This window comes from Physeter macrocephalus, chromosome 14, assembly GCF_002837175.3.
Source record: "Physeter macrocephalus isolate SW-GA chromosome 14, ASM283717v5, whole genome shotgun sequence".
NCBI lineage: Eukaryota > Metazoa > Chordata > Mammalia > Artiodactyla > Physeteridae > Physeter > Physeter macrocephalus.
The window spans coordinates 103,753,380-103,775,911 of record NC_041227.1 but is presented as its reverse complement, the minus strand read 5'-3'; the positions used below and the strand labels follow the sequence as shown (position 1 = coordinate 103,775,911).

Sequence of the window (22,532 nt, the reverse complement as noted above, 5' to 3'; positions counted from 1 at the left end):
CACTTAAATACATTATACTGAACATAATTTAGCCTTTATTTAGTATCTTTGGTATCTTGTAACACTACAAGGATATCATTATGGTCATTTTTAGCATGAAATAATTTACATTCTGATGTACAAGAAGCTGGAACTTATCGTGTCCCTAGGAAGTACTTATATTATTTCCAGAAGCTCTTACAGTATTTGGTTTTTTTTTTTTCTTTTTGGTACGCGGGCCTCTCACTGCTGCGGCCTCTCCTGTCGTGGAGCACAGGCTCCGGACGCGCAGGCCCAGCGGCCATGGCCCACAGGCCCAGGCACCCCGCGGCATGTGGGATCCTCCCGGACCGGGGCACGAACCCGTGTCCCCTATATCGGCAGGCGGACTCCCAACCACTGCGCCACCGGGGAAGCCCAGTATTTGTTTTTTAGATCCTTTATATCTGCTTCATTCTTTCAATTTATCTCTAATTCATAAGCACAGTACAGAAAAAAATCCTAGTTAATTTGGTATTTATTATATTTAATGAAAAATTTCCTTTAAAACTCTGGTTCCAAGGTAGGGAATAGAATTGGAAAAAAAAATCAAATGATCAGATACTAAATTAAGTTTGCCACCAACATTGCCAAAATTGAACAACAGGTATCCAAAGACAGAAACCTCAATTGTTCATTTTAAAAACATTTTCAGGCATTCCACCCATAAAAAATGGAGGCTAGCAGTCATTCATTCTTAACACCATATTGCTTAGGATCTCAAGACTTTGTCCAACAGCCTCAATAAATGTATAAAGATATCAAGAGGTAAAGGTCAAAAAAAGAACTAAGAACATCAAACAAGACCGCTGGAAGTGACCCAAAACATCACATGCTGGGCTTTCCTTTTTAATGATAATGACAGTGATACTGAATGTTTATCCATGTCTTTATTTCAAAGAGCTTCAAATGCTTTGCAGACATCTCTCACTAATCTTTATTAGGCCTTGAGAAGAAAACAGTTTTCCCCAAGAAGTACCTTCAGAGAAGAAGGATGTTTCCCAAAACCAATAGAAGGGAAAACATCTGCCTCTCTCCATCTTCCCCCATACGCACTTGCCTCCTGACTCCCACTATGTCCCACTGTGATTGAAATGGATTATAATACCATGCAAGTGTTGAAAGGATAATAATGGTAATTGAGTTTGTTTCTAAAAGAGTTATAAGCTATGTGTGTTTAATCATAACAGGGAACAGGTAAGTAGAAAAGATGAGAAAACCCATAATTACCTTTATCCCATTATTTACCTTTTTGGGGGGGAGGCTTCAAATTGGTAAAGTTACAGTATGGAATACAGATTTTCCATACAGCATAATATTAGTCCCTGAGATGACTCAATGATGATCTTTACCTGAAAATGATCCCCAGGCCACAAATATTTGATAGGTGCTATGACTGAAACTATTTATTCTCATTTTGATCTAATACTTCTCAGATGGGGAACTGGGAGTCTCGGGGACTTGTGGGATAATTTCCAAGCAGGCTACAGAACCTCATCTGCTGAGCTTCAAAGAACAACATGTTGAGACCAGCACAATACAAGTATAATGAACTGGGTGAATTAGTTTCCTTGATAATCCCGAACTCCTTCCCTTCTAGTCCTTGGAAAATTGCTGCAAAGCTGGACAGCTGAAGCTTCAGCATTCTGAGCAATTGTTTCAGGGTAGCAGCCATTAAAAAAACACTCCAAAATTTCAAAAAATGAAAATGTAAAAGTGATGTGTAACATGGCTCTAGGATCCCTCTGACTCTGAGAAGTAAAAACTTAGAAAGTAGCTGTTTTGCGTTGTGTCGGTGATTATTACCTCATTGACCATGGAAGGAAAGTAATGGGCTTACCAATGTGCAAAGGTCCAGGGAGGGCAAGTGATTCACCACAGCACAAACAAGGCAGTTACAGAACTTAAGTTCCCACCCTAGAACCTCTACACTATTAGTCATTCTCTAAGTCACCAAGGCTACCTGTTATTACATTATGGTTAATTTAATCAGCTTTTTGGCCCACAAAATTTTTAATCTAAAGCTTTGTCTTCTTAGCTACGTAAAAAAACAAATAGTCTTGCTTAGTTATTTTAGGATAATGCCAAATTGAATTCAAACAGGTTAACTGAGCCTAAATCAACAACCCTCAAACTTAATAATATTTCTTACAGTAATTAGGTGAATAAGAAAGAGCTTGGGACTTCCCTGGTGGTACAGTGGTTAAGAATCTGCCTGCCACTGGAGGGGACACAGGTTCGAGCCCTGGTCTGGGAAGATTCCACATGCCGCAGAGCAACTAAGCCCGTGTGCCACAGCTACTGGGCCCAGGCTCTAGAGCCAGCGAGCCACAACTACTGAGCCCGTGCACCTAGAGCCGTGCTCCGCAACAAGAGAAGCCACCGCAATGAGAAGTCGGCGCACTGAAACGAAGAGTAGCACCCGCTCCGCCGCAACTAGAGAAAGCCCATACGCAGCAACGAAGACCCAACACAGCCATAAACAAACAAACAAACAAATAAATAAATAAATAAATAAGAAAGAGCTTAAGGGACTTCACTGGCGGTCCAGTGCTTAAGACTTTGCCTTGTAATGCAGGGGTGCGGGTTTTATCCCTGGTCGGGGAGCTAAGATCCCACATGCCTCGTGGCCAAAAAACCAAAACGTAAAACAGAAGCAATATCGTAACAAATTCAATAAAGACTTTAAAAGTGGTCCACATCAAAAAAAATCTTAAAAAAAAAAAGCAAGAGCTCAAGTCTAATTACTATTAATAACAATACTACCTTACATTTGCAATTTTCAAAGACAGTTCTCATACATTATTTCATTTCAGGTAGGCAGGCTAATTTATTACTATTATCCCCATTTTACTCATGAGGACACAGACTCAAAGAGGTTAAGCAATTTTCCTTAAGGTCACAGAGCTAAGAAGGATCAGAGCTGTGACTGAAACACAGGACTACTGAGAGCTCTTTTCACTGTAGGATGCTGCCACTCATTTTAGAATGCATTTTGTGCCTTATTATCATATCATCATATGTGGATACTGTACAGAGAGCACTATTTGGTGGGCATATTATCTTCAATTACCTGATTGGTGATAAAAATTATGTGCTTAGGCCAGAAGGCCTCCAGCTATACATAAAGTTAGAAGATAATGACGTAACTCTACCCTAAGGGAACCCAAGAAACACTCTGATAATTCAAAAGGAGAAAAGTCGGGCTTCCCTTTATGTGCTTAGGCCAGAAGGCCTCCAGCTATACATAAAGTTAGAAGATAATGACGTAACTCTACCCTAAGGGAACCCAAGAAACACTCTGATAATTCAAAAGGAGAAAAGTCCTCATCAGGGAAGTTAGATTGCTTCCACAACAGTGGCCTAATCAGAGAGCATTCAACTGGTAGCCCATAGAGTAACTTACATTTCTGGGAAAAGGAAAAGAAGGAGGAACAATGGTAGCTTCTCACTCCTGGAAACGCTGCCTGGTGTTCTGACTTCAGAGATATGCTCCTGATCTCCTTTAGGTAGATCATACTCTCCTTCATGCATACTAGGTGCATAACTGCACAGGACAATTTCCAAATAATAAAATACCAAATGATTCATCATCATTAATAGAGTCTCACAAAAATCTTGAAAACCAAGTGGACCAGAAAGTTTCATCTCCTCCATTTGATAAACAGTAAAATAATCATTGAATGCGATGCAAAAGACTACTTTTGAAGTCAATGGGAGGGTTTCCCTGGTGGCACAGTGGTTAAGAATCTGCCTGCCAATGCAGGGGACACGGGTTCGAGCCCTGGTCCGGGAAGATCTCACATGCCGCAGAGCAACTAAGCCCGTGTGCCACAGCTACTGAGCCTGCGCCCTAGGGCCCGCGAGCCACAACTACTGAGCTTGCATGCCACAACTACTGAAGTCCGTTCGCCTAGAGCCCGTGCTCTGCAACAAGAGAAGCCACTGCAATGAGAAGTCCGTGCACCGCAACGAAGAGTAGGCCCCGCTCACCGCAACTATAGAAAGCCCGCGCGCAGCAACGAAGACCCAAGGCAGCCAAAAATAAATAAATAAACAAATTTATAAATTAAAAAAAAAAAGTCAATGGGAGAACTAGTACTAGTACTGAACTAGCACTGCATTGGGACATCCAAGTCCCAATTTGGGTTGTATGCACCCACCGTTCGGGTGCCAACTACTATAGTTTCAGGGTAGAGGTTGGCAACAGGAGAAAATCAGATCTTCTGGCAGAACTTACAAGGCAGGTGCAGTCATAAAGAACTTGACTTTGGATTCCATTGTCTCTGCCAGGACAGGTGGTTTGGTAGAAGTATGGAATCCTGCCAGACAGGCTCCAATTCAAAATTCCCTTTAGAAAACAAAACAGTAAAAATGGAAGCAAAATGCCAAATCCTGTTCCATACCTTGAAGATTGTTATTGCTTGAAAAACTAGGGCATTTTCTATAATAATGTTAATTTGGTTCAAGCGTACACCAACTCAGGAGAAAGGAGATGACTAGAATGAAAGGTCAGTTTCAGGTTGTGCTCTTCCCTTATAGTTCAAGTCCCTATTTATTCCCGTATATAAGTTAAAGGGACACGCTTACATTTCTGTGAATTTTCTCCATATACTCTTAGAGTTTAAAAAACCTGAAAATTACAATCTAATATTTGCATAGGAGTAGCACAGGCAAGTTAGTACTACTGAGTGGAATGAAAAACTCTGGTAAATCCTGCCTACCCCACACAATGCTGACTTACTTTCCTAGTACCATAAACAAGTGCACTTAAAGTTTTGTAAGCATCATCAGTTGATGAGTCCATCAAAGAGACTGTATTTCTCTAAAAAAACGATAGCAGGTTAGTTCAGAACACAGTAAAATATAAAGGATTGTTTCTGGTGGCAAGGACAGAGAACTGACATTTTTACCAGGTTTGTCTTCAGGACAAGCCTTTGTGATTGATGATGTCGGCTCCTAACCGCAAGGACACCACAAGAAGGCTCCGAGGAAGAGTACTCAGAGAATCCTTTCGGGGGCACTGTAGCTGCCACTATTGAAACTGTGAGCATTTGTGGTGTTCCTGGAATTGTATTTCCAACCACTACTTTGTGGTTGCTGTGAAGGGATAGAAAGAGATTGGAAGTCTTCTAGAGCACATACTCTTTTCTGTCCATAACCACAGAGCCAAGATCAAAATAACAAGAATGTTCTTTGCCCAGGGCATAATTCTGCCTAAATCTGCCCTATCCATCACTTTATTTTTCCTAATTCTTGTTTTTGTTGTTGTTAATCTGCCCTAGGAAGGAAAGTTAGATGATGTATAAATGGATTCCAGAAAAACTTGAAAAAATTTCGTGGATTCAGAGAAGGATATTTAAGAAGGAGCCATAATCTGAGAACAAGGCCCTATAAATGTCCCAAAGTGCAAGAACCAAAATATCAAGTGAATCATTGTTCTTACCCAGAAAATAATTTTTTAAAGTTACAGTCTTAATTCTCCCTAACTGATAAATTCTTCCTATTCAGGCCCCAGAGATAAGACTATGAAGCTGGTACTTAACATGGTTGTGCCTTTTTACGCCTGACTCAACCAAACAGTTTAAATCCAGAAGTAAGTTCCTCCTTCATTTACCTGCCAAGACCTGAGTTCAGGCCCTCAGGGTGCTGAGGGTTTCCTTTGTGGGAGAAAATGACACCAACAGCACCTCGGAGACAGCAGGGAATGTAGGGAATGTGGCTCCCAACATTGGTTATATATTATCAACTGCCCTGGGAGAAGCCCCAAATTCCCAAGAGTTGAAGTATTGAAGGTTAAAAAAGAGGTTTTTTGTTTGTTTCAATAGATTTTGATGTTCCCTACTATCAGGTTTTAAAAGGGTAGGTAGACTACGGGTACCTCTTCCCTTGGTAAGAACCTCAAGAACCAAACAACAGGAGTTAAGTCCAGATAGAGCTGCTCAACTCATTTGTATCTTACTGTATCTTATAACCTCTAAATGCAACCAAGGAAAAATAGACACTTAGTTATATTAGGCTCTCTCCCAGCTCTGAAATGAGTATATTCTTTGCGGGACTTGCTAATGTTGCAAGTTTGCATTCAAAATAAATTCTAGGCACTCACATAATCCCCCAGTCTCCTCCAAACTTTCTTTGATGTCCAACAACTAAGGACAAGGATCTTTGATTATAAAACAATTTCTTTGGTTGGAAGAAAATTCTTTGCAGGGCGTGAACAGCAGGAGAAAGAAAAGATTTTTCTGAAGTGCAAACTAGTTGGAAACCCCCTGGGGAAAGAATCTGATTCCCAGTCTTTGAGAGGAATGGGCCTGCCTGTACAAGCTGCCTCTGCTGCAGGCCTCTAAGAAGGCGCTTTTGTGTCTACTGTATGGCCCCCAGCAACAGCACGGCAGCCCTTCTCTTTTTTTTGCCAGCGGAAGTTTTCCAACTCTGGGGATACACAATGCAGAAAGTCACGGTTTAATAACAAGGCACAGTTACTAATCAGATGGCCCCATTTCCACTCCTGCCAGATGCCTCCAGATGCTTACTTACTGAAGCTCCAACCCTCAACTCCACACATGAACACCTATCAGCTTTTCTGAAATCTTATTTCTAATGTAACTATTCAACTTATTTCTAATAATTCAACTTTACAAATTATTTTAGGATCAGATTCATCATCCTCCTTCTCCTACTACAGCTCTAGGTTACCTCTGGCTTCTTCAAGCCTTTCCAAAGGTTCAGACTCACTTAGATGTAGGTTCGTGATTGAAGTCAGTGTGGTTTGGTCACTGGGACAGCCTTGATGAAGGAGTTAGAATAAGGGTCCTCAATCTACTACACATATTTTAAAACATAAAACTCCAGAGAAAAAGTCCTTTTTGTGTGTGTTAACCGAATGTAAACATAGTATAGGACCAAAGGACTAGAAGTGCAACTGAGTCTGGTGCTTAGTTTTCCTACTAGTTTGTTGTGTGACTTCAAGGAATCTGGTCAGATTTTTTGTACCACCTACCAAATCAATTTTATGTCAGGGAAAAGAAATAAATAAGCAAGTTACATGTCCCTTTTGTATAATAAGTCTATTTCTGAAATAAGTATAACCTCTAAATGTCTACAGCTGGAAAGGAAATTAAAGATCATTTACTTACCCCACCAACCCTACCCCAACAGATGAAAGGTTAAGTGGCTTGCTTTTACCTTTTAAATGGTCATGAGGCACCTATGGACTTTTCATATATCCAAAGGGAGACAACTAAATTTCAAATAATGTCCAATGACAATAAAAATATATGACGTATACCATACAGTTTACTAACTTCACAGCAGGTAATAATCTAATGTCTTTGTCATAGCAGACAGGTATATTCTTCTTGAGTTGGTCTCTGTAGCCCTCATATTATACTATAACCAACCCAAGAGAATGGGAATAACAGATAATAATGACTAAAGTCAATAATAATAATAAAAATCTTGGTACTGAAATGAGTTTTCTAAATAGAGATGATATTCAAATACTTTTCACCTTCTCCATAGTCTTAGTGTTTATTTCTTCCTTTATGCAGTTTACAAAGAATTAAAACGAGCCAGTTAGATTATCAATTCAAACAGAACTCCCAATGTGTTCAATTCTGTTTAAAGCTAAATTTTCTGTTTTAATTTTACTACAACTTAACAGAAACTCCTCGTACATTTTAGAAAGTCAGTTTGCAATTTGAAAAGAAAGCCATGGTGTTTGGTTATTTGGACTTCTACAGAAAATGCTACTGATGAGTATTATACATACAGGAATATTTTTACAGGCAATATTATAACCTATACTTAACTGATAAAAGTGAAAATTAGAAGGTATGACTGTTTGGGTTGTAGTTGTCCTCTAGATTTAAGCTCCTTGAAGTTGCCTGGGTTAAAATGTTACGGTTTTTGTTTATTTTTTCTTCAGTCATAGGGGATCTTGAGACAGAATCACCACAGTCATTTGAATGACTCCTGAGAAAATGAAAACTGGCACTCTAATGCATTTATGCCTGCACTTCTTGTTTGGCATTCATCACATACTGATTTCCGCTGTTGAAGGTATATCTCCTTAGTCGGACTAGGCTAGGGTGCTGTTCTTTGTATTCCCACAGGACCTGCCACAGCATTTGGTACACAGTAGGAGGCCCACAGTATAAGACATGGAGAGACTCCAGTGCACCCCCAATCTCGGTAAGTTTCCTGGCCTAGACTTTATAAAGAGCCTCTGTTGCTTTGAGGAGACAATCCAGGACAAAAGGCCACCTGATGCAGTGAGTCTATGGGCGTAAATTACTTTATGCATACGCACCACCATGTAAAGTAATGCTAAATTGCAGCAAGGTATTTTTTTTGTTTGTTCCTTTGTTTTAAAGTATGCCTTCTAGTTGACTAGGGATCAAAGAGGAAAGAGACCCTACGGCACTCCATATCTTCTTAATGGAATGTTCAGGGGGAAAATCTCTGCCAACATCTTCTTTTTAATCTTCCTGCAATGACCCAAAAAAGTTTAAAATAAATAAATAAGGTTTGCTAAAAATGCTGGCCAGTAAGATATGGTAGTAGATTGGCAGTTCTTTGACTGGCAAACCACTAATCTCTCTGGGTTTATTTCTTCATCTGTAAAATGAAATGATTGGATTAGGTGTTTTTCCTAGCTTGAAACTTGATGATTATATTTTACAAACGGAATAGCCTGTGCCTCTGCCCTCCCACCCAAAACTGTATTTTACCCCAGGTATGGAAAACTGAAGAGGACCTAATTCCAGTAAAAGGCCAATAAAGTCCTTCACAAAATTAAAAAGAACTTGGCCACAAGATTCTTAAAGTCAGATAACCAATATGATTCTAAGTAGAAGATATAAAAGTGAAAGAACATGAAACCTGAACCATGTAGAAGGTTTCTTTTTAAGAGTGGATAATTCATAAGACTGTAGAAAATAGTTTAGGTGAAAAAAGAATGGAAATCTGTAATCATTTTTTAGGAAATAGCAAGATCAGTAGGCATAAAACATAAGGCCTTCAGTCTCATCCAAATTATTCTACAGAAATAACAATAGCAACAGTGTTTCTCAATTATCATATATTTATATATGCAAAATAGTACCCTTTTGATATAATAGCATGCACAAAATTAATAGGTACATGATAACTGAATATGCTATTTAAAATTACAGTAGTATATGGTTGATTTCCATCATAACAGAAGTACTCTAAATTTTTAAAAAACGAACAGGGGTCTTGAAGATAGTTACGCTGCCATCTTGAACAAGGGCCACTGCTTTAGATTTAGGGATCAGAGTATCTAAATAATCTAATTATTATCCAGGAAAAATGTGATACATTGTGTTCACAATTTAAAAAACCCTAATTTAAATCACTTTGATTATTTCGGTGTTTTTGAATATGCAATTTAAACACAAACTCTAATATATTAAAAAGTATCAAACAAAACAAAATGAACTGTAATGTTTAAAACCCAGATAAAAATAAGAGTATGTAAAGTAGCTTATCTGTTATTTAAAAACAAACAAGCAAGAAACAATAAACTTTTTAAAAAAGATTCAAAGTTTTCCATTATAGCAAATAGAAATTGAAGGGCCCAAGGACTCCTACACCTTAGGAAAAGCAATGGAGTCTAAAGGACAGAAGACAAACTGATGGAAAGTAACCAAAGTTAGCTCATTTTACAGCCTCTGTTCTCTGACTTCAGTAATCAAATAAACAAATAAAGCCACAATTGTTCTACTTATGTCAAAACAAATTAGGAAAATATCTTTTATTCTTGTGGGCCTTTCAGTGAAACCACCATGATGAAGGGCTCTAAGCATTTCTTGAGTTGATGCAGTTTCACCTAATATTTGGAGAGCACAATCCCTTTACTACACTATATATAAGCAGATCTTTGTCAGATACCAATTTTTATATCCAAGGTCATCTTAGGTCAGGCTAACCTTCTTATAATTGCACTGTAATATTGTTGTCTGTTTGACTTCTAGTAATGTACACAAATACTTTTTAAATTAAGTAAACTGAGGGTAAATTAGTTTTGAGAATTTGGTTTCATTTCTTGAAATAATTGGGATTATTCTAGGATAACAGCTCTTAATCTGGAGTCCTTAGATTCCTACATGTGTCTCAGAGATTCTCTCAACTCACTGAGATTTTATGCAAAATTGTACATTAAGTACATATGGTCAATAACGTTCAGCACATTCTCAAAGGGGCCAGTGACCCCCCTGCCCCACCAAATAGTTTAGGGAAAAAAGAATGGAAAAAAAAAGATTGAAAACCACTGTGTTAGGGTATCTCAAAATTAGAATTGGGAATCACAGGCCTAAGGACTAAGAAGGTGAGGTCCTTTGGATACATGCTAATATCTTATAATCACAGATTTTAAATCAGTACACCAACCCATTTTTCTTGGCAAATCAGAATTTTCTTTGTTTTGTTTTTTAACATCTTTATTGGAGTATAATTGCTTTACAATGGTGCGTTAGTTTCTGCTGTATAACAAAGTGAATCAGCATATACATATATCCCCATATCTCCTCCCTCTTGCAGTCTCCCTCCCACCTTCCCTATCCCACCCTTCTTGGTGGACACAAAGCACCAAGCTGATCTCCCTGTGCTATGTGGCTGCTTCCCACTAGCTATCTACTTTACATTTGGTAGTGTATATATGTCCATGCCACTCTCTCACTTCATCCCAGCTTACCCTTCCCCATCCCTGTGTCCTCAAGTCCATTCTCTATGTCTGCGTCTTTAGACTTTTCTAAAAAGTAGGGGTTGGGCTAGTTATTAAACTAAATAAGTGCTGGGTAAAGGAGCGCCTCAAACATACTGATTATAGCCATATTTACAATTTGAAAATGACAATCAAGGAGACACTATGCTGTCAGTAAGTCAGAGAAATAAAGGAATACAGCATGCTCTATCAAACCCAAAGCACTCAAAATAACTGACTTCACAATATACTTTAAAAAATGTGATGAGAGATAAATAAATCTGCTTCATCCTAGAGTTATGTCCAACCTATCACAGCCACTCAGCACCACCGTAAAGTTCCTTATATTCATTCTATAAATATTTACTGAGTACCTACTGTGTCAAAGGCACTATCTAAGTAATACTAAAGCCCTAGTCCCAAAAAGCTCTGAACTAAAGAGACAAAATCCCTGCTTTCACAGAGCTCACAGTCTACTGAGGGGAGGCAGACAACTATAAAAGTATGTCACATGGCAGTAAGTTTATAAAGAACAATAAAGCAGGGAAGGAGAATATGAGCCCTAGGGGGAATAGGAAGAGTCCTTCGGAATTGGATGGTCTAAGAAGGCCTCACTGAGAAGGTATATTTGACACGGGGTTGACATCTGAGACTGAGAGAAGAAAATATCCAGGGTATAAGTGGGACTAGTAAGTGGCAAGGCTCTGAGGTGGTAATAGTCTTGGTTTAACTGAAGGACAACAAGGAGGTCAGGGTGACTGGAGTAGAGTGAGGGGAGAGGAGGTAAAAGGTGCAGGTGCCAGGCCAGATCCTGAAGGGCCTTATAGGTCACTTTAAAGACCGTGGCTTGTTCTCTAACAATTCTCAAAAGAACAATGAATGCAGGTCAGAGAGTTAGCTCAGTGGGCTTTTTGAGACATAAAGTTGGCAAACTGCTTCACCAATAGCTTTTAAACTGAATTGTCAAACTGAGCAACATTGGTCCAAATAGAGGATATCTCAGCCACTGACAATATTTTAGCTTTTGAGGATTTCCCTGAGAAATCCACATCCTTGGATAACTTAAAAAGTGGATTACTAGTCTATCTCCTGCAAAGCACACTGGGTCCATCTCTATGCAACTTTCTTCTAAGATAATTAACTTGCTTTCTCTCTCCCATTAAGTTTCCTCTTCTATAAAATGGAGTATCACCTGTATTTGGTTTGCAAGTATTTGTGAATCATTTTAAGCTTCTTGGAAGAAAATTGCTACATAAATTCGATGGAACATCATCACACACTTCTCTGACAACACCCTGCTACCAATTCTGGTTTCTGACAGAACATTTATAATTGTACATTGCTCATTTATAACATCTTTTTTTCTCTACTGTACTTAGTAATTTGAAGGGAGTAAAAGGAGGGGAAAAAAGCACATGAAAGTTCCAATAAACACTTTCCAGTGAATGAAATGTAAACCCTTTTTATTAAAAACAAAAACAAAACCTTGAGCCCCGGGGATATCTTTAAAACTGTATAAAAAGCTAATTATGGCTAATTTGTAGATAAAGAAAATTACAACACACACACACACACACACACACACACACAGAGTTTACCACAAAAACCAAGGAAATGCATACCCCTAGAATCAGCTCAAAGGACACTAAATAGCCTGATAGGGGCAATAACCAAGGGCGCAGCTCATTCATTACCTCCTATTAACCACAGAGATTAATGAATTTGAATTTACAACAATTTTGCTGGATTTCCACATGAAGTATGGAACTATTATATACACAAATTTGTCTGATAGGTACTTTTATATAAATGAGATATCTCCTTAACTTGAAAAATTATCATTAAAAATATTCTGCAGCTTCCTTCTCTCTTCTGGGTGCCATGCTTCTAACAACAAAGCCTTATCAAGAAGGCTCTGAGCTGGGATCGTAGAAGGCAAGCACCTAAGATTGCTTGTGTGCACAGAGGATTTACATCTGATGGTGTACTTCTGACTACATTCCAAAGTCAATTACAAATTAACTGAATATTCTGCACCGCCATTAACATAAATAACCAAGAGTTGACTGTACCTCGAATATTTATACTTCTTTTAAAAGCTGGCCTCAAAGCAAAATCACAAAATCTTTGAAATCTCTGCTTCCAAGGAACTCTAACAGTTAGATGCATACTATGACAGTTAGATGCATACTATTTCAAAGTTTATTATTTCAGTTTCCCATATAAGATAACTTACCACAGACTGTTATAAAATGAAAAGAAAGGTAATGAAAGTTGTTCCACTGAAAGGGAAATACTAAGTAAATAAACATTCTGATTTGTAAATATCTTTGTAAATGAAACACAAATGAGAGAAATAGAAGAAATACAGAGATTATTAGAAGTTAGCAGGATATTATATAGTTTGGATCAATTGCAGAGTATAGTACTCATCAGTTTCATTCCTTTCTATTCTGGAAATAAATTCATCATTTAGACAAAGCCTGCACTGGTGTTTTGTTCATCTTTGGCATTCGTAGATGTACAGAATTTTATTTTTTTAAAGTCTTTATTGAATTTATTACAATATTGCTTCTGTTTTATGTTTTGGTTTTTTTGGCTGCGAGGCATGTGGGATCTTAGCTCCCCGACCAGGGATCAAACCCACACCAACTGCATTGGAAGGCGAAGTCTTAACCACTGGACCACCAGGGAAGTCCCTGTAAAGAATTTTAGAGTTAGAAAAGCATGAGCTCTGGGGTTCAAGTTCCAGCTATGCCCCCTACTATTAGATCTTAGCAAATAGCTGTGAGCCTCACTTTGAGCCTCAGTTTCTTTACCTATAATATGTAAAAATAAAAGTACTGTATTTCTACTGTATGATATCACTTATATGTGGAATCTAAAAAATACAACAAACTAGTGAATATAACAACAAAAAAAAGAAGCAGACTCACAGATATAGAGAACAAACTAGTGGCTACCAGTGGGAAGAGGGAAGGGGGGAGGGGCAGAATAGGGGTAGGGGATTAAGAGGTACAAACTGCTATGTATTATAAAATAAGCTACAAGGATATATTGTACAACACAGGGAATATAGCCAATATTTTATAATAACTATAAATGGAGTATAACCTTCAAAAATTGTGAATCACTATATTGTATACCTGAAACCTATATAATATTGTACATTAACTATACTTCAATTAAAAAACATCTGCCCTAATCTTAAAAAAACAAGTACTGTATTTCTCTCATGAAGGTATTACAAGGATTCAATGAGTTAATACACGTGAAGTGCATAGCACAAGTTCAGTTTTACAGATGGGAAATCCAAAGCCTAGAAAAGTAAAAAACTATTTTGTCCCAAATCACCCAACTACTTAGCAGCAGAGTCAAAGCTAAAAGTCAAGTCCCTTTAGTCACAGTTTAGTCACTTTGTCAACTACAGTTTGCTATAAAGCATTGTCTCTCTGGCTTTGGCTAACACTTTAATTATAAAGTTTTCTCTTCCTCCCCAAATAATTCACTTCAGGCCCTGACTACAAATAAAGTGAAAATGGAAAGACGGGATAACTATGTGTTGACTAATAGGTAAATGAAGGGGCAAGCAGAGACACTGTGCAAGGGGGAATTTGTCCAGGAGGTGTTCACTGCTACCGGCCAAATGCTGCACTACCACAGCTCCCATTGTAGGTCTGAAGCCTCAGGGCAGTACATTCTAATCTTGATCATAACTTTAACCTGGAGTCTAAGAAAATCCAGGACAACCAGCTGAGCAGGAAGAGTGTGATAGTTAAAGAATCGGTGACCTCTCCTGCACTACACAAAGATCCTCTTGCTCTTTTGCTTTGAGGAGAAGGAAGATTAATTTGAGTTGTCCCTCTAAGTAACATTTATTAATAAAGAACAAAAATTGAGAAAGAAAATAGGACTGTAATCATTTTTACAGTGGTAAAATGGTAGCAACATTATCACTTAGATATGCTTAGAAGTGGTAGCAACAATATCACTTAGAAATAATATAAACAAATGTTGATAAGAGGTAAACAAACCAGAAAACTGGACAATGAGACAATGCATAAGCTCCAGCTCATTTTCCTTCTACAATGGTATAAACCAGGAGAAGAAGAATTAGTCAAATGAACAGTCAAAATAGTAAGAATAATAGTAACTATCATTTAGTCCTCTTTATCAGTCACTGCCAAGTAATGAGGAGATCCTTGAAAGTTTCCTTGACATGGATTTTTTTGTGTGTGTCTCCCACATTCTCTTTTTTTTTCTTATTGAGATATAATTGACATATAACACTGTATTAGTTTTAGGTGTATAACACGATTTGATATATATATACTATATATATAGTGAAATGATCACCACAATAAGCTTAGTTAACATCCATCATTACTCATAATTACAAAAAAAATTTTTTTGGACATGGATTTTTGAGGGCTAGTTAGAGAAATACTGAGGCAGAATAGTGGTGGAAGGTTATCCTAAATATAAAAATTCAATGGGAAACAAAGATTTAAAAAGTAGAAAGAAATCACAGGAGAGGGAGAGACAGGATTTTGGCAAATGTAGGGGAAACCTAAGAAGTAGACACTTTAAAGACAATGGCAAAGCTGCACAGGGATTTGAAATGATATGGTAGTGCAAAGAAGCAGCTCTTGGGCAAAATGGAAAGGAAAGCAATATAATTTGGTTAGGGCTAAGATGGGGAGTTTTGAAATGGAAAAGAGAAGACTTGAGAAATGAAAGGAATACAGCCAAGGCAACATTTCCTCTTCCATTTTGACTTTCTTCTAGTACTTTAAAGAGAATATTATAATTTAAGACTCTGAACATATCTTGTACAATGGATATAACTGTTGGTAAAGAGAAACCTAAGTACAAAGAGTGAGGAATAAGAATCAGGACAAAAATTCACCAAGGCCTGGCCTTGTATATACAGCCATCAGATGAAGCTGAGACAAGCAAAATTATTTTAGAGACAGTTCTATGGCCTATTTTATTATTAAGCAAATTGGGGGCACATTGTCATGGGATGTTTCTCTTTGTGTAAGGAAAATTAAAATTGTAATACAAATGAAAGTCCAGTTAATTTGGTCCTTATGAAAAAGTACATACCCTGAAATAGTTGAACAAAATGTAAAGAAATGTCAGATTTTCTGAAACTCTCTGGAAACTCCAGAAACCACAACAAGGTCGTTATGATTTTTTTAAATCACTGTTCTCATAACTTTACATCTCCCAATGCATAGCATGCCCAATTTTACAAAGACCTGACTGCATCTTTGAAGATAATCAAACTTAACAGGCAGCTAGAATAATTCATAGGTAGAAGGATACACAGAGTTATCCAAAATTCTGCAAAGCCAACAGAGAAGATTCCCTTTAGATCTGTGACACCAGGGGACAGATATCCATCAAGAAAGCTAAAGTGCAGCAAAGCACAGCTCTAGGACATTTAAACAGAACTTCAGTTGAGTGGAAGGCTTGGTTAACCACAGTTGAGTAAACCTGTGTGGCAGTGTAATCTGATAAGGAACAAACAGCATGGATTCTAGAAGTGTAAACCATGTGTCCCTAACATGCTAGACTTCTTTGAAAGAGTTAATCAAATAGTGGATAAAAATGAACTGAGGCATATCATCCAAAAGTTTTTTTTTTAATAGAGTCTCTCATAAGAGGTTATTAAGAAAATTTAGTAATTAGTGTAGATTAAAAATTGATTAATAGAAAATAAACCAGGACCAATACTGAAAGTCTCCAGAGATTACTACTAGGCTAATGTACAAATTTATTAATGACCTAGAAGAAGCTTGTATGGAGAGAAAAGGTGAAGAAAGACTGAAAATTGCCAATGATGCAAACTGTCTATTGGAAAGCCTGGAAAGGCCTTGCTAAATAATAGATACAATGAAATTCTCTCTTCACAAAGTAAAGAATCAATACTTAAAGTCCACTGATAGATTCAAAGTTAATAAGTTAAAAAAAAAAAAAAAAGGATTAAGCAACACTTACCAGAGTGAGAAAAAGGGCAAAATAAGAGAAGATATGATACAGACTGACAAGGTAATAAATGGGGCAGAGAGTGCCAGCTAGCATCTCTTATATACCTTTTCCTTTATGAATACACAGAAACTTTACGTGGAGCTTTATGATAATAGAAGACAAAACATTTAAAATAAAAGACACTATTTTATGCAGCATATAATTAACCCAGTGAACATGCTGCCACAGGACATTAATAAGACACAAAGCTTAGTATGGTTCCCAAAGACCTCAGAGCCTCCAGAGTATGGTTCTATAGTAAAATTACTTAGGGCAAAAAATTACAATGGAGCACATACCTCATGCTTCAAGGTATTAACTAGGCAAGGTCAGGATGGAAGTTTCCTTTCCAATTGGTGTATTCAAAATGATTTATGGTTTCAACTTTTAAATATTCCTAATTCTATCCTAAAGTTCAAATTAAGTGAATAGACTCTTATCCAAAAATTCTTACACTATTTTTTCCATCTATATTCTTTTTGCCTGTTTCTTTTTCTAAATAGCAGAGGCTTCCTTTTCACCCAACTCTTCTCCCACTTCACTTATCCCAGCTTCAAAATATTGCCTAAGAAGTGATCATGAAGAGCCACTAAGTCATATATGTAAAAATCCGTGTTTGGCAAAGAGAGTTCTATAATTTGTTAAATTTTCTCATCTTTTTCCTCTCAGTGGACAAAAAGTTAAATTCATACAATATTTTGGTTCTGTTCATGTTACAAAATAAAAATCTGAGCTTAGATGCTGAGATGAATGATATTTAACATTTTTCACCTGTGACTAAGAGCTACAGCAAGGAATGTCCTTTTATAAAATGAATTTTAATCAATAAGCAACATAATTTTATAGAGTAAGATACTAGAATGCCACATGAAAAAGGTAGAGCCCTCAAGGCTCTATCTTCACCATGGGGAATGAGCAATTCATCTATGAAATGCTATGGCCTCAGTCAGTTCATACACTAAACACATAAAGAGTAGGCTATGGGGCTTCCCTGGTGGCGCAGTGGTTGCGCGTCCGCCTGCCGATGCAGGGGAACCGGGTTCGCGCCCCGGTCTGGGAGAATCCCACATGCCACGGAGCGGCTGGGCCCGTGAGCCGTGGCCGCTGAGCCTGCGCGTCCGGAGCCTGTGCTCCACAACGGGAGAGGCCACAACAGAGGAAAGCCCGCACACCACTAAAAAAAAAAAAAAAAAAAAAAAAAAAAGAGTAGGCTATGAATGAGTTATAGGCAAAATTCACAACCTGAAAGCCTAAGAAACTGTGTCTGAAAAACATTGTGGGTCAATAAAAAACAGATGTTAAATTTAAAATTTTTGAAAATAATAAAATTATGTGTAGACAAGACCAAAGTGATCAGGAGGCAAGTTTATACCTTGTGTCCATTTTGTAATCCAGTCCTCTCCATTTTGGGCTTAGCAATAGGGTGCCACACGTGGTAAAAGGCCAGCCGTAGCATTCAAGCTTGACTGAATTTTAAAAGTGACATACTGATCAAATCTGCTCCAAGGACATTCTAGAATTTCAGGGTGCTACTGACCATTAAAATCAACCTCCTCGGTGCTCACTTCAAATCTAAACATGATGTAAAGTACAATCCTCGAGTTAATTAAATACAAGCCCATATATTTCATCTATAAAAAAATAGTGTCCAGAATATATCACTTGCAAAGAAAGGACTTATTATGTAATGCAGTGTAGTACGAGAGTTAAAAATAAGCAGATGATCTTATAAAATACAGTATTTACATGTTTCTTCTCGAGTATAAAATAAGAATTTGCTTTAGAAGGCCAATAAGGTAATATGCTTAACAAGATGAAACACAGAAAGCTAAGCAGCAGAGCCCTTGTATGGAATTTGGTTTGGCAGACAAAAGAAGAAAGGCATATTTCACACAAATGGAAAATGAAAAATAATAAAGTCATCCTTACCTGCATTAATTTTCCTTCTGCTGGAGTTATTTCAGCAACACCAGCAAACACACCTTCCAAAGTGAGATTCAGTTTTCCTGTGGGGTCCATTTTCAAGGGGATCACTCTGATAATAGCTTTCTGCTCAGCTGATCTTTCAGACTCCACTGCTGCTGCCAGTACCAGTCCTGTGCGTCCAAAGCCTGCCTGCAGGGTAGCCATCAGCAGCCAGGGCCAGAGGGCAGCCAGCTGTAGCTGGTGGCCACCACTCATGCTACCAGCTGCAGCAATGCACTTTGGCCATACATACTGCTTCCACTAGCTAATACCAAACACAGGTTCCTAGATCCAGACAAACGGAGGAAAAGAAACTTATGCTTCAGTTTCAGAAAGCCGAGTCGTAGTTTTGGCCCTTCCTTTCTCTAAAGTATATTCCCAAGAACAGGTGGTATTCCTGATCTGGCAGGGAAGAAGGTATTTTCAGCCTACTTCTGCTTCAGGTATGTCATTTTCTCCCATCTTCACTATGATTAGTAAAGATATCGCCGCTTCTCTTTGGAATTTTCAATTTTGCTTGAGGTTGAAGGTCACATCCTGAATTTTAATTATGTCAGATCACTTGGTGCTGGTCTTCCATATGCATCAAGTTCTCGAGCCACTAAACCCCGTGTTAATGAACAAAACAAGGCAAAGTAAACGACTAAGGCCATGCATCAAAGGTGAGAGTGAAAAACTCCAGCTCAGAAAACGAAGAGATGGTCCTTTAAAGCCACAAAATTTGTCAACGGTAAAAGACTAAAGATCACAGGAGAATTTTTTCTTAAAAAATGGGGAAGGAGAGGAAACAATATTTCAGGTCACACCTTGAGAGATGTCCAAAGATGCTACAACATGTATTCATAAAAGTTTCAACATTAAACTGTATTTCATTGTAGCCAAAGTTCCAGGCCCATTGAACTTACAACACTTTTATGAACTTAAATATACTATGATTTTTAGATTTTCTACCTAGATTTGCCTGTAAACTAGGTGCTAATTTATATGTCTTCACATAGTCACAGGATAAACCTGAGCATCACAAGCTTTTCCAACTTTCATAATTAGAAGAATATTTGAAAAGGTTGGCTTTCCAATTATTTTTCCCAGTTGACATTCATACTTCTCTCTTTATTTTCCCTTCTCTCTTAGGGATTCCAGCTTTTATGCTCCTGCTTGAGAATGCCAAGCACTTTGATTTCCCATGAGATGCTTTTGGAAACTACTTTATTATTCAGATCTTATAATCTGTAATTTTCTAGGTTCATAAGTAAAACAAAGGACTATTCCTAACACGTTTTCAAATTCCTTGAGGGGGTGGGGAATAAAAGGGGGAGTAGGGAGGTGATTAGTCTACAGGCTCTAAGTAGAACACCCTGAAAAAGTAAAAATAAACCTGAGTAGAGTAGATCTGTGCTATTTCTAGGCACACTTGAGAATTTGGGTCTTTGTACAAACAACGTCTTATTCTAAGATTTCAAAATGTGCACCCTTAAGTAAATACAAATGCACTCCAACCACAAAGCCCACTGTGTTCAGAGGTCAAGTTAAAAAATCTTATTAAGTCTTCAGAATAAATGCTGAAAAGCCAAGCAATGGAACATGAACCTGTGATATAGATTCTTTTCTTTTGCTGAGGCAGAGGGAGAAAAAAAAAAAGAATTTCGAAAGAAATCTGCAAACCTGTTGTGCTGTCAGGCCCACTGGAATCCACGGGGGTGAAACAAATTCAATTATGCTTTTAAAGATCCTGCTCAAAAAAAAGGTTTCAACTGCTTAACCAAGTACAGCTCATTCTTCCACCTTCTTACTCTGCAACCAAACCAAGTGCCCCACACTGCAGCTAGGTGCCGAGAAATTCCGCAGCCCGAAAAAATAATCCATGCAGGTCAAAGGCAGAAACTTACTCCAAGGTTAGAGCTACTGTCCCCAAGAACTCTAAAAACACTTCTAGAGGATCCAAAACCATTTCTGAAATCTCCTTTCTAACAAAAGTCCTTTTTCTCCCCGAACAGCATATAAAAATGATCAAATCTTGAAAAAGAAGCAAAGTAGCAAATAATACATCAGCAACAATTCACTACCAGGAACATAGAAAATCCCAGAGGGCAATGTCTCTGCATCATGGATAGACTTGGAAAGTTCGGAAGGATTCGAGTGCTTCCCTTCCAGAAAGACAATTCTGGATCAGCTCCCTAGAGGAGGAAGCCTGTGGTTTGTAACTGGTGTTCTAGCTCTGACTCCCTCCCCTGGGACTGCAATCACGCTCTCTACCTGCTGACACAAAGTGAGGGTGGAGCAGCTAGAGGCAACCGCCCCCATCCCGCCCCTCCTCCTCCTGGCTGGCTGGGGCCTGGTGCGCGCACACTTCAGCAGACACGTTCCTGTGCTGAGAAGAGAGCCTCTCTCGGCTCCTCGACTCCCTCTATTGAGCCACAGCCAAACTGCATCCAATTCAATCTTCAATACCTTTCTCTGGATAAGCAAGCTACCACATGTAAATCAGGGCCACACAAACAGACATGTAAGCAGCTTCTGCACCCAAGAGACATAGATGGTGGTATAAGGAAATAAAGACAAAAAAAAAAGGAAACCCAGAAGATAAAATAATGGACACAAGGTTTTGCAAATATAAGTTCAAAGGCATTTCTGCTCTTTCCAGGTTTTAGTGTCTGTAAATGCCACAAAGCCAGAATAAAGTGATCCTGTGCTATAGTTCTTACTGGTTTATTGCTGTCTTAAGTCTGCTACCCTGGCAAGAACTCTGTCCATTTTATGCATAGTTTTTCTTCAGCCCTTACTAATTTAAATTCAGTAGCTCTTTTCTAAACTGTGCCTGTACCAAGCTTTTAGATTAGGTGATGTCAGAGGTCTGGAATCTGTTATTTTCTTCTCACATCCCTGGGAGGTGAAATAATACTATGGATCAGACCTGGGCCTTCAATGTGAGACTGCAAGTAAGTCTATATCATAAATACAAACAAAGGGGTAAAATATATATGCTTAATGAGAAGAATATAGGCAAAAAGAAAACTAATTTTTGGTTAATTACCACACTCATGAACAATAACCCTTCTAGTAACCCTGTCTTTAGAAATAATGCAGAAGTTTCTAATATATGTTTCTAAAATTTGAATTTTCAAGTCGACCAGATTATATTTGACTGTGCCCAGACATTTTATTTTGACCCGCTGCCAACAGTCTTTCCAAATTGTACAAATGAACAATGATGTGAATATGGTTAATACTGCACTTGAAAATGGTTAAGATTTATGTTACATGCATTTTAAATTGTGGTAAAAAACACATAACAAAATTTAAAACCATTTTTAGTTTGTACAAAAGACTTGTACAACTTGAACACTTGTAAAACGTAGAGAATAATAATTGCATTGTAGGTTTGTTGTAAAGATTAAAGGACATAATGCCTCTGAAGGCAAAAAGTATGAGTGACCTAGTCACCTTGAGAATCTCATCCCTAAAGAGGGTCTACAGTCCAATTCAAAAAGATACATGTACCCCAATGTTCACAGCAGCACTATTTACAATAGCCAAGACATGAAAGCAACCTAAATGTCCATCGACAGATGAATGGATAAAGAACATGTGGTACATCTATACAACTGAATATAACTCAGCCATAAAAAGGAATGAGGGACTTCCCTGGTGGTCCAGTGGTTAAGACTCCACACTCCCAATGCACGGGGCCCAGGTTCAATCCCTGGTCTGGGATCTAGATCCCACATGTTGCAACTAAGACCTGGCACAGCCAAATAAATAAATAAATAAATAAATAAATAAATAAATA

The 22,532-nt window shown here is 38.0% G+C and overlaps 1 protein-coding gene across 2 annotated transcripts in view; it reads right to left on the bottom strand.

Moving 5' to 3' along the window:
- Positions 1-18,961, bottom strand: part of RNF43 (ring finger protein 43) — a 62,653-nt gene extending 43,692 nt beyond the window's left edge. For both annotated transcript variants that reach the window (XM_055090390.1, XM_007119495.2), the window contains exon 1: positions 18,710-18,961. In XM_055090390.1, coding sequence (XP_054946365.1) covers positions 18,710-18,961 — 252 coding nt within the window. The remainder of the gene's footprint in view (positions 1-18,709) is intronic.
- Between the last annotated feature and the right edge of the window lie 3,571 nt (positions 18,962-22,532).